This window comes from Chanodichthys erythropterus, chromosome 3, assembly GCF_024489055.1.
Source record: "Chanodichthys erythropterus isolate Z2021 chromosome 3, ASM2448905v1, whole genome shotgun sequence".
Taxonomy (NCBI): Eukaryota; Metazoa; Chordata; class Actinopteri; order Cypriniformes; family Xenocyprididae; genus Chanodichthys; species Chanodichthys erythropterus.
Window position 1 is genome coordinate 14,305,310 of NC_090223.1, and position 13,599 is coordinate 14,318,908.

General features: G+C 36.4%; 1 protein-coding gene across 1 annotated transcript; it reads left to right on the forward strand.

Annotated features, from left to right (window-relative positions):
• The first annotated feature begins 62 nt into the window (after positions 1-62).
• pick1 (protein interacting with prkca 1) lies at positions 63-12,988 on the forward strand. The gene is made up of 13 exons (XM_067381101.1): positions 63-200; positions 388-497; positions 860-971; positions 1,734-1,862; positions 2,633-2,699; positions 3,332-3,421; positions 6,132-6,185; positions 6,275-6,337; positions 6,631-6,764; positions 7,249-7,341; positions 7,427-7,477; positions 11,881-12,025; positions 12,099-12,988. The coding sequence occupies exons 2-13, from the start codon at positions 457-459 to the stop codon at positions 12,344-12,346; spliced, it is 1,227 nt and encodes a 408-aa protein (XP_067237202.1). The 5' UTR covers positions 63-200; positions 388-456; the 3' UTR covers positions 12,347-12,988.
• Positions 12,989-13,599: the final 611 nt, after the last annotated feature.

Genomic DNA, 13,599 nt, shown 5'->3' on the forward strand with positions numbered 1-13,599 from the left:
AGGCGGAAATGCGCGTTTACATTGCTGTATCTAGTCATCATTAAACACTAGCAGAAGAAGAAAACATCCTGCAGACTGGTGTTCAGATGAAAAAGCTAAATGTTTGTCCATTTATCTTAATAAAATAACACTGAAACATCGTTTCAATATTTTCAATTGCTAAAAACATCTTTGTGCTTCAACTATTCATCGACGGAGCGGTAAGAGAGACACGCGGATTATTTATTTGCGATAACACCTGTCGCCACCTCATAATAACAACGGCAATAATATTAACAACAACAATACTATTAAGCATCTTTAATAAAAAAAAAGAGTATGTCTAAGTTTGTGATGTTAGTACAGATGATTTAAAATGTTCGTTTTATTTATACTGCTGTATTTCAGTTGGAGAGTTCAGCTTCTGAATGAATGAAGAGAGTTTGATCATCAGATCCACATTGATCAGAGCTGATAATGTTCACAGACATGGACTATGAGCTGGAGGAGGACAAACTGTGAGTAATATCCATAATTAACAAGTAGCACATCAGTATTTATTTGTCTACATGATGTCACATCCTGTGGTGTTTCTACAATGAGAAGGAAATGGAGATATTAATGCAAGTCACACTCATTGCATGTTGTCAAACAGTATGAAATTTCAATTGAAAGAAAGGAGAGCAAGCACTGTTCAAGCAGAGCATTCGGCAAAAAGATAAATCAGCAGATCTGGTGTATAAAGTGAAGACCGAGAGTATTTAACACGTGTGTGATGATATGTTGTCAGAGAAATACAAAGTAAAAAAATAAATAATTATATATATAATTAAATACAGAGAGTATTTAACACGTGGTGTGATGTTGTGTCTGTGTCCAGAGGGATTCCTACAGTTCCTGGAACAGTGACTCTGAAGAAAGACTCACAGAACCTAATTGGGATCAGTATTGGGGGCGGAGCTCAGTTCTGCCCGTGTCTCTACATCGTACAGGTCACACTTCTACTCTCACGTCCTCCTCTGACTATGGGAATGTTATGTATATGTATGTTTTTGCTGACGCTTTGAATATTTCATCAAATGCACGAGGGTCACATCTAAATCATGTCCTGTACCTCTGTTTTCTTGTCAAAGAGCAACAGAAAGCGTCATTTTAGGGCTGGCTATTGACACAAATTTCATGATTCACAAGCATTGCTAATTCACAAGCTCAATTAAGTTTGATATTGATTCATTTGGATATATATCAGGCAGAGTTCATGTCAGTTTTTCTCAAGGAAAATAATGTCTCACAACTATTGCTGTGAACTTCACAGGGAACCTGTCAGTCGGTACATTACTGAAATATTAAAGGTTAAAACATAATTAATTATACAAACTTTTAAATTGCACATAAGGCCGTTTTTATAATAATAACGATATAATAACTTAATAATAGTAAAATAAAAACATTTAAATGTTGGCTTTTCATAATGGATTTATTCAAATGTACATGAAGAACAGTTTAAGTAAAAATATAATGAATAGTGCATATATTTATCAAAATGCTGCTCTCTATAGTTGTTTTTTCTTTTGAACTATTGAGTTTATGGTCACTAAATGGCTTTTCTGAGGTAAAAATTGTTCTCAAAGCTATATTTTATGTTAAAATCACTGAAATGCCATTTCTGCACACTCCTTTTGCCTTTTATGAATTTGCAGGTGTGATTATGATGTCTTATTTGAGATGACAGAGATCATGTTGTGTGTGTTCAGGTGTTTGATAACACTCCGGCGGCTCTGGACGGGACTCTGGCCGCGGGAGACGAGATCACTGGAGTGAACGGAAAACCGGTGAAAGGAAAGACTAAAGTGGAGGTGGCCAAGATGATCCAGACAGTGCAGGTGCGTTTATAAACGTCTCTATTCACAGTGCATGTTGTTTTAAATTAGCTTTATGGAGATTCATAATGTTAATGCTTTAATATCTTGTGTTTCAAAGTCATATTGAGCCATTTAGAGCTGGACGATAATGTTGCTTACATTTGGAGATGATATAAACCATCAATCAGATGAGATATCCTCATTCCTTTAACATCTACAGCACTTGAGCAAAACTGCTCTTGTTTGATGATTTGAAACTTGAATTAATCAGTCAGTATCAGTTTTATATATATATATATATATATATATATATATATATATATATATATATATATATATATATATATATAATATAGTTTTGTTGTAATACAGTTGAAATATGTCATTTCCAAAGTGAAAGGTTAATAAATCATTGTTTTTTTTAACACTATTGTTAAGTATTAGATTTGCAGCTTATTTGTTTGCAGTTTTTGGTGTTTTTACATAAAATTTCTGCTAACTAGGTGAATTTATACTCTCATTTGATAGAAACAATGTGAAAATCTTTCATGTTCTACAGTGTTAAGTAGTGGATTCCTCATTTGAATCATATTTATTCATGGAAATCATGTCATATGAACCACAAGAGTATTATTATTATCCATAGATTGATGTAATATTGACCCATATATGATCTGATGAAAGCCTTGTGTCTCAGATGTGTTTCTAACTGCTGCTACACTCCTGTAATAGTGTTTGTCTGTCAGTAAATCACGTTTATTAGTCTTGATGAATGTGTTTGTGATCTGCAGGGTGAAGTCGTGATCCAGTACAATAAACTGCAGGCCGACCCGAAGCAGGGCAAATCTCTGGATATCGGTAAACTTTCTTTACTTATAAATATTCATAGTGTTTGAATGGAGGCAGAAATGTGTTTGTGTCTCTCTTAGAGCCTAAGAAATCCCTTTTATTTTTTCCCAAAATTCTGCATGTTCCATTTATATATATTTTGTTTTAGTTTCCATGTTAATATATTTTACTAATCAAAAATTGTCTAATGAATCTAAGACTTTAACAATGCAATAAATCTTTTAAAATGTCAGAAAGTGTTGCACAACTGTTATTTAGTATATCTCTGTTATAATTTCTTCAGGTTAAAACAAACTTTAAGGCAGTTTATGTTGAAGATATTTGAGTTTCTGTGTATATTTTGATTATATGTGTTTTTTGGGGGTTACTACATTTTAAACATTAAAAAGTATGTCTAATAAATTGAATTCATAAAACTGAACGTTTTTCAAATGTAATCAAATCAATTCCTTTGCACCAGAACATCATATTTTGATTTTTGTTGTTAACAGAGATTTATTTTTTTAGATCATTTTTTATCATAAATATTAATATTTGTCATAGTTTCTTCCAGTTATAGCAAGCGTTTATTCTGTCAGTTTGTGGTGAAGATCTTTTGAGTGTGTGTGTGTATTTTGACAGTATATATGTGTGTGTTTCAGTGCTGAAGAAGGTGAAGCATCGTCTGGTGGAGAACATGAGTTCAGGAACAGCAGACGCTCTGGGTCTCAGCAGAGCCATTCTGTGCAACGGTCAGACCACCTGTCTCTGTCTGTCTGTCTGTCTGTCTCAGTGTCCTATTCATTTATACAGCATATTTCATACACAATTAGTGCTGAACAGTTATAGGCCTAAGGCCATGTGTCTACCAAAGCGTTTTTTCCAGCGTCTAGCATACTTTTCCAATTGTTTTCAATGGGAGTGCCACATTTAAGCAAGCGCCGGGCGTTTTTTTCCCAAGCCTTGACTTGAGGAATGTTTAAACTTGAGTAAAACGCTGCGTTCATCACTGTCACTTTTTAGCCAGCCGTCCAATCAGAGTGGAGGAGGGGCGGGACAAATACAACACCGACCAACTGTCACAACATTCTCACTGTACAGCGACATCAAATAAACAGAGAACGAAACAAAATGGATGAGAAATTAATACTGCTGGTCTCTGAACGTACATAGCAAGTATTCCACATTGTTAGAAATGAACAAACTATCTGCAAAATCAGTTGCAAGTAACAATGCCGCAGATATTCCGTATCAAAGCAACAAAGCGCTGCTGAAGCGCTCACAGATAGGTGTTTTCAGCTGGCTAAAAACGCTTTGGTGGACACACAGCCTAACTGCAGAAATAAAATATACCAGTCACTTAAAATGCTGTAAATCAAAACAAGTCCTTTATTTACTTCCCCTCCTGCATTAGACTCAAAAGCCACAGTATGAAAATGAGCTTTAAGGCTTGATTTAGGAACATCAAGGCTGGGAGATACTCTAATATTTAACCCTCATCCATCCCTCAGGTCATTTTGTCCCAAAATGTTTTTTTTTTTTTTTTTTTTTAATTGAGTGGTCCAAAACCTCAGGACTTTATTCGCACTTGAACTTGAAATGCACGCACACACAAACATTGACTGGATTTGAGGAGTTTATGTGGTTGTGATAAAAATAGTAACAAAAGAGTCTCTCCTGGGTCAATTTGACTTGCATAGGAATGAATGGAATGTGAGGAATGTGGGCAGTGTTTTGTTTTTCTTTCAAATAAAAAATCACACACAGATAAGAAGTGGTTAGATTTGAACACATTTCCTGCTGTCCACCTCACTAACTTGAATTATTACAATATCTGACACTTCAGTGTATATATAGAAAACCCTTAAAACAAATTGTCAAAATTACAACTATAAAAGCTAAAACTTTACCAACAAATGATTTTATAATGTCTAAATCAGTGGTTCCCAACCTTTTTTACCACCTCCTCTCTGAATCAACACGGCACGCCCACCTTATCGCCCCACCCCACCCCCCATTTTTTTTAATTCACAAAAACATTTGTATTTTAGTGTTATCACTTTTCAACCACATATAACACCACTGATCCTCTCAAACTTCTCCAAAACACACATGTTCAACAAGCATCTTTTATAAAACATTAATTTTGACAACTACGCAAATATATTGAACTGTGTTCATGCAGAAATACGATGTTACAGCGATCAGTGAGTCGAGTTTGTTTGCGCATCAATAATTGCGGACTCGCGCATGCCTAATGTACGACTGCTGTATGTCGTCTTTACAATCGTCATCCATCAAAACCTTTTTAGCGACACACAGGTTTTCTTTTTCCAACTCAGGGAGTTTGCGTTTTGAGCCACCGTTCAGTCTGTATTTTACAGCAGCACGATGAGAAACAGACTGGGCTGAACCGAAACAATCACAGAATACGTACGAGAGAGGTGGTAATTTAGTATGTAACGTATTAATAATTAAATGAAGGAATTATATTAATATATTTAAATTAATTTTAATTTATCTCACGGCCCACCTGGAGGATCACTGAGGCTCTCTAGTGGGCCGCGTCCCACAGGTTGGGAATCACTGGTCTAAATAGATAGCTGAATGCATAACTGAAGAAATGACTGAATAAAACTGTCTTTAGGACCCATGAGAACAATTCACTTGCTTCATATAGAGCTATAAGGCCATCTAGTGGCAAGAGTCAGAAAATATCATGTTATATTACTGTTTTTTTCCACAAGAGGTCAGCAGAGACATCTGTTATTTTGAGCTGAATCAACAGTTATGCATGAAATGGTGTTATTTTGAATTTAAGTTGAAAGAATGTGCTTAAATAAAAATATAGTAATTTAAAGTTAAATAAAATAATTATTCAAAATATATTTTGGCAAAAAAATATATCAAAATGAACTGAAATAAGCTTTGTAGACACACACACAAAAAGTAAAAGTATAATTTTAGGGCTTTTGGTCATTTTGACCCACAAGGGCCACTTTTGTTACTGTATGGGAGGGATGGATGAGGGGTCCTATTATTCTTTTTTCCATGTTCCATGTTCATCTTTCTCTAGCATAGGTAATGTTATGTTTGGTCTGCTTCATGAAAAAGTCTCTATATCAGTGTCTTTGTTTCTGAACTCCCTGAAACGCCTCCATTGTAGTCTTGAGTTTTCTTCCGGGAATGAACACGTCACAATATTCCTCATTTAAATAATCCATACACAGAATAAAGGGGTGGGGCCTGGTTGAGTGAGTTAGTAGTGTGTTGAATCTGTTGGTTCTGGTGGCTTGACCAATCACAACACACTCATGCATTAAAATGTAAATAAATCATTATTTCACATTACAGTAGTTGAAGTTTTTTTGAATCCTTTGTTTGGGACCTTATCACTTAAGAGTATTGACAGGTTCAGTGTTGATATGATCTGTGAAATCTGTGTGTGTTTGTGTGTTTCAGATGGTCTGGTGAAGAGGCTGGAGGAGCTGGAGAAAACTGCTGAACTTTATAAAGGTCATTCATTCACACTGATGCTGCATTAAACCAATGACTGAGAGAGATTCATAGGGAAATAACCCGAGTGTGTGTTTGTGTGTGTTTAGGATTGATGGAGCACACGAAGAGACTCCTGAGGGCTTTCTATGAGCTCTCTCAGACTCACAGAGGTCAGATATCACAAACTCACACACTGACAGAGAGACCAGTCAAAATGTGTTTTAAGTGACTGTCAAAGTCTTTCTCACGTTTTCCAGCAGAACGTTCATATGTAAAAATACACTATTAATGCTTCCAGTTTGTGATCAGATATTCAAAATATGGTCTCTAGTTACACAATGCACCAGTAACACTAGGTTGTCTGGTAGTAATTACCAAATATGACCAACAAAACACTCCACAAACTCCATCATCATCTATATTCATCTGAGGTGTGATTATAATGATTGGTTTTGTGTCTCAGCGTTTGGCGACGTGTTTTCTGTCATCGGCGTCCGTGAGCCGCAGGCCGCTGCCAGCGAAGCCTTCGTCAAGTTTGCTGAAGCTCATCGAAACATGGAGAAGTTCGGCATTCAGCTGCTGAAGACCATCAAACCCGTAAGAGATCAGATCTCAAACCACTTCATATTCTTAACAAGATACTGTCTATAATACAGATGAATGTAGAGTACATAAATAAACAAAATATATGGTTCAGAACAACTAAAGATACAATGAAAACACTGCGGCTTGTTTAAAAGAAATCAATGGGTAACACTTTACAATAACTTTGCATTTTTTAATATTAGTTAACTACCCTAGTTAACATGAACTAACAACGAACAATACAGCATTTGTTAATCTTAGTTAATGTTAATTTCAACATTTACTAACACATTTTTAAGTGTTAACCTCAGTTAATGCAGTGTGAATTGTATTTTTATCATCTAACATTAACAAAGATTAATAAATGTTGTAAGAATTATATTGTCCATTGTTAGTTCATTTACTAATGTTAACAGTAACAAGGTGAGACCTTATAGTGAAGTGTTACTGATAAATGTTAATAATAACTCCTTTATTAATGTTGTCTGTGTGTCAGATGCTGCACGATCTGAACACGTATCTCCACAAAGCCATTCCAGACACCAAACTCACCATCCGCAAGTACCTGGACGTCAAGTTTGAGTATTTGGTATGAAACCATTCGAGAAGATTCATTTCTGGTGTTTATGGTGATTTATTGAATTGATAATTGATGTGTGTTTGTGTTGATTCAGTCGTACTGTCTGAAGGTGAAGGAGATGGATGATGAAGAGTACAGCTGTATCGTAAGTTCACTCACTTCATTCATTTACTCATTGTCTAAACAAAACTCTCTACATCACATGAGGGAAATCATCTTTCGATCGTGTTACTGTTTCAACCTCCTTAACCCGTTTACTGATTTATAACAAGTGCTTTGGAGGAGGAAGAGCCAGTTTAGTGTTGAACTCTGATCAGTGTGAGGAGTGTGTGATCATGAGCAAAAAATGGTACAAAAAAAACAAGAGAGATTGTGGCTACACTTATTTGTATGCTTGCTTATATCAGGGGCGTCACTAGGCCCATTTTAGGAGAGCTTTAGCCCCTCTAATTATTTGCGATTAACTCTGTAATATGTACACACATTCGTGATCGCCTCAGTCCCCTTTAACACTCATATGAAGTCGGCAATATGAGGAAGCGCAATGCTAGAGCTGTTAAAAGGTCACATGCTGCATTTATCAAATCAATGAAATTGACACCGCAAATATGCAAATAAGAACTGTAACCCAGGGTTTATGAATGTACAGTGTGAAACATCAGCTTATGAATACCCAGGGTTGCTTGATGATTACAGACAGGTGTGTTGGAGCAGGGGTGGAACTGAAATCTGCAGGACGGTAGCTCTCCAGGAGCAGGGTTGGACACCCCTGATCTAACTCAATCCCTCTAGCGCCACCAGCTGTCTAATATTGCACTAACGTTTATGCTAATAAGTTTTCAACCACAAGGGCTAGCAGCAAAATTCTTGCCATTTTGAATTTTCCAAAAAAACTACTTTTTCGATCACCTCCTAGGCCGTTGCTCTGATTTTTTTTTTTTTTACGAAAAATTGAATCAGATTGTCATTTTCGAAAAACGCATGAAGGAATTTTACATTGCGCTTTTGGAAATTTATGTAAGGCTGTATCTCCTCAACGCTTTATTGTATTCAGACTAAACTTTGGTCTGTCATCACAAGCATGACCTGAGGCTACATGCTGCGTTTCGGAGCAGCGCCACCTACTGGTCCGGAGATATGAAAAATGCTTTTTGCTTAAAGGATTAGTCCACTTTTAAATAAACTTTTCCTGATAATTTATTCACCCCCATGTCATCCAAGATGTCCATGTTAGAGTTTAGATTCTCTGCCCGAGCCCAAGCCCGGACTCGGCCCGACCCGACCCGCGGGCCGGGTCGGGCCGATATTTCCCGCCACCGTCCTTGATAAAGCACGTCACGTGTCATGCGCAGCGTCTCGTCCACTCGCAGTCTCGCACGCGTGACGCATCACACCTGCTGTGCGTGCTGTACTATTCAGTAGCTTAAAGCCTCGTTTACACTGCACGCGTGTGCGGCACGTTACGGCTGCGACGCGGCTACCGGAGCGGATTCGCGGCTACTCTAGTCAATGCTCGTGTTTACACCAGCCGCGCTGCGGTGCGTTTGAGAAGCGTCCCAGAAGGGGCTCACTGCGCCGCTTCGCTAAAGATAGGCGCCTCGCTTATTTTTGACGCGCAGCTCAAATACAAAAGAAAGTCAAAATAATCCTGTAAACTCCTGCTGATATTTCACATCACTACAATGACAGAAATTGAAGACAAGAGATTCGAAGCTGAAAAACTTGAAATTTCTTTGTTTTTGTTGTCCATAACTGGAATTTTAAGTGTGTTAACTTCATCTGTATGGCTACAGCAAAATAAAGTATGGCATAGCAATAAACACAATCAAACCGGACAAAATATAACCATTTAGCCATTAAAAACATGAAAAATTTAACGAAAACAATGTTGGCCAGGCAAAGTGGTCTCGCGAATCCAGCCGCTTTGCTTCTGAAATGCTTCTGGTGTGAGTTGACACCGCTCAGAGGACGGAACAAAACCTTGTCGGAGCCATACGAACAGTGTAAACGAGGCTTAAGTACAACACGGAGCTTGAAGAAGCAAAAAAAAAATTTAAAACAGGAGAATTAACTTTGAGCAAGTCTGGAGGAAAATCGGAGGTATGGAAACATTTTAAATAGTTTTAATAAACAAACAACGCAGTTTACATGCTTCTTCTTTGTCGTATTATTCATTAAGATAATAATTAATAAATGCACGCACAATTATGATGCATAAATGTTACAGATATGTTTACTATGCACAAACAAATGCTTTTCAACTTACATGTGCAAAATTCAGAATTAAATGAATGTGCTGCAATTTGTACAAAGAGTCTTTAGTCTACGTGTTTTAGCCATTAAATAAGCGCATTTAGTTTCAAGTTTAAGTTTTGTTTTGAAGAAAGATTTTCTTTAAAGTGAATTTCGTTTAGTATAAATTGTATCTTAATTTTAATACATTTTTCATCATCCAATTACCTGGATTTAATACATAAAAAGCAATATAGCAGACAATGTAATTATGACATGGAGGCGCCGGCGCGCCACGGACACACTTACACCTTTTGAAACTGGTAACACACGCTGTCACCGAATTTACAAATGTACATCTTACTTGTTGCTCACACACATATTATGTTGAAATAACAATATGTTGAAGTAACATTATTAATAATAATTAATCTTTAAGAATATTTGATTGAATGCTGATTGTTGAGCTTGTTCAATTTAATAAAATTAAAACTTTAATTATGATAATTAAAATAATTTAATATTTAATATTGAGTGGCCAATTTTTGCTCATTTATTAATAGTATTTATATAATTTATATAACTGCCCAGCTCCCCCCTGTAGCCTAAATGATCTAGCGCAGCAGCACCCGCATTAAAAAAAAAAAAAAATCTGGCGCCGCCCCTGGTTATAACGGCCCACATATTAAAAATGGTCGGGTTTAAATCGGGCTCGGGCTCATAATTACAGTGGACGTGTCGGGCCGGGCCGGGCTCGGACACATCGGGCTCGGGTAGGGTCGGGCTTGATTTGTTGGGCCCGATCTAAGCTCTAGTCCATGTCTTTTTTTCTTAGGTCGAAAAGAAATGAAGGTTTTTGATGAAAACATTCCAGGATTATTCTCCATATAGTGGACTTCAATGGGCACCAAACAGTTGAAGGTCAACGTTACAGTTTCAGTGCAGCTTCAAATTGTTCTATACGATCCCAGATGAAAAATAAGGGACTTATCTGGTGAAACCATTGCTCATTTTCTGAAAAAAATTTAAATTTTTTTAAATTGAAATTGAAAAAAAGTTTTAGCCATAAATGCTCATCTTGAACTAGCTCTCTTCTTCTTCTCCTCTATTAGAATTCCAGCAGTGTAGACGCTGCTAAGCGTATTACTGCCCTCCACAGGTCAAAGTTTTGAACTAATTTTATATGCAATATGCTAGTTCAATAGTATATAACAATTAGTTCAAACTTGGACCCGAGGAGGGCAGTAATACACTTAGCAGTGTCTACACTGCCGGAATTCAAATAGAGAAGAAGAGAGCTAGTTCAAGATGAGCATTTATGGCTAAAAACTTATATAATTTTCAATTTTTTTCAGAAAATTAGTGATCGTTTCACTAGATAAGACCCTTATTTCTCATCTGGGATCATGTAGAACAATTTGAAATTGCAGTGAAACTAATTTTGACCTTCAACTGTTTGGTACCCATTGAAGTCCACTATAAGGAGAAAAATCCTGGAATGTTTTCATCAAAAACTTTAATTTCTTTTCGACTGAAGAAAGAAAGACAGACATCTTGGATGACATGGGGGTGAGTAAATTATCAGGAAACGTTTATTTAAAAGTGGACTAATCCTTTAACTTCTAAACAGTTTGTCCGAAAATTAAAAATGTGGTCTCGTTCGATTCAGGGAGTCATGCCGAATTGATCCAATTTTCCCATATTGGCTATTTTTAATTTTGTCATAAAATGCTATATTATACGACTGCATTAGCACCTTGTGTTACATAAACGCTAATAACTTCTGATTAAATTAACCTATTGTAATGAACAACTGGTCTTAATAGATTCATTGGTTCATGCCAAGAACATAGATAAAAATTTTGCCATATTTGGCCAAACTTCCTGTCAGCCTTTTAGATTTTCTTTCAAAACCTAATTTTTCAAACTCCTCCTAGACCGATTTTCACCAAAAAATTTAATCGTATTATCTTCAGACTGTGCCGACAAAAAGTTATGGATTTCATGTCGAAAGACTAAATAATTTTAATTTACCACAGCAACAAATTTGAGGAATGATGCCAAAACGCCTCTTAAGACTGTATCTCTGCAATGCTTTGGCATATTGACACCAAACTTTGCAAGTGTCATGGTCACCTCACTCTGACAACACCACATCAATTTGATCACAGCGCCACCTAATGGTCGAAAGTGATAAACCATTAAATCTTCACTAATGACTCTGATTATGATTTTTCAGTAATTTTGCCTAAGATCATCTTAATAATCATCATAATTGCTGCTTGCAGCTATATTTAACTGTTTTTTGTGTTTCAGGCGTTGGGCGACCCGTTGTACCGCGTCAGCACCGGTAACTACGAGTACCGTTTGATCCTGCGCTGTCGTCAGGAAGCTCGCGCTCGATTCGCTAAGATGCGCAAGGATGTTTTGGAGAAAATCGAGCTCCTGGACCAGAAACATGGTGTGTTGACAAGATAGAGACACATCAGAATACAGCACATGATCTGTTTTAACCCTTTACGTTCTCCCTCCAGTTCAGGACATCGTGTTCCAGCTGCAGCGCTTCGTCTCGGGCATGTCGCACTATTACGACGACTGCTACGCCGTGCTGAAAGACGCCGACGTGTTCCCCATCGAGGTTGATCTGTCCCGAACCACCATCAACTACGGCGGACAGAGCCTCTCCTACGAGGACGAGGAGGAGGAGGAGACGAGCAGAGCAGGAGACGAAGACGCTCCGCAGACTGAGAACGGAGCTGAGAAACTAATCGACGATGAGTGAGTGAATGAATAAAGGAATCAATGAAGGGAAAGTGAATGATCTCACTGTGGCCGAAAGAAACTACTGATGAGATATTGTGTGTTCAATGAAAGATGATTTATAAATATTATGAATTAAAACATTAGATTATATATATCACATATTTATATATGATACATTTCTATAATGATGAAACTACACTGATCAGACAGAAACTGAATCACTGAAGCGCCTGGTTGCCATGTTACATTAGAATAGAATGTTATCTTTAGTTACTATGGTGATGGAATTTAAACATTCTTTTTCTTTGCACTCTTGTTTCAAAACATTTCAAATGAGCGGGACCTGAAGTTAAACATTCAAATGAGTTTTTGCACAACTTGTGTGAGTTTCTTGTTACTTTCGTTGCCTCTGAAACACTGGATGAATGTCTTATAGCATTAAAAAAAACACTGTTTTGTTGGTCTTTGTTTGGGGTTATTTAATTTTAATTTAATTGTGTAACTGTGGTTTATGTACATCCTAGAAATGTCTTGTATGGAAAGAAAAACAATTATTTAAACGAGTTTGATGAAGAAAGATGCTTGTGAAACCTGTTGTGTGTGAGTAAAAATATAAATCAGACTTGTTTTATGGGCTTTTTCTTATTAAACGTCTCAGTTTCAGGAATATTTGTGGTGTTTTCCATCTCATTTTAACATAGACTAACATGGACATCTCATTTTAACTGGACTAAACATCTTAAATGTGTCCGAATCAAAGGTTCTACAATTAAAATATCAGTTTTTGAGCATAACTTTAGTTATAATGTAAACAAATTAGCCAGACAAAAGTTCATAATTTTTCACTGTGATTCACTGACATTGTTGATCAGGGTAGTTAACCATGTAAAAAAACTGCTAATAAAATCTCAATTTAACATTTCAGTTACATTCTCTTAGATCACAATTCTTGTTTAATGTCTTTTTAACCCATTTACATTATTGGTAATGTTGTTAAAATTAATGAATCATATAAGAACTCCTTAGCTATTAATGCTTTTGATCATTTTTGAGTTTTAAATGTATATGCATGTAGTTTTAGGCAATGAAGTATTAAATAAAAGAAAAGTATAAGTAAAACTAATTTAGTCCTGCCAATAAAAACATCTTTTAGACACTTTGAAGCAAGTCCTCAACTGTTTTTCTTTCTTCTTACGGTAGTTTTAAGGCTGAAACTAACGTTAGTGATGTACATTGGTCACCAGTGTTGATTACAGACATTTTAGATAGTTA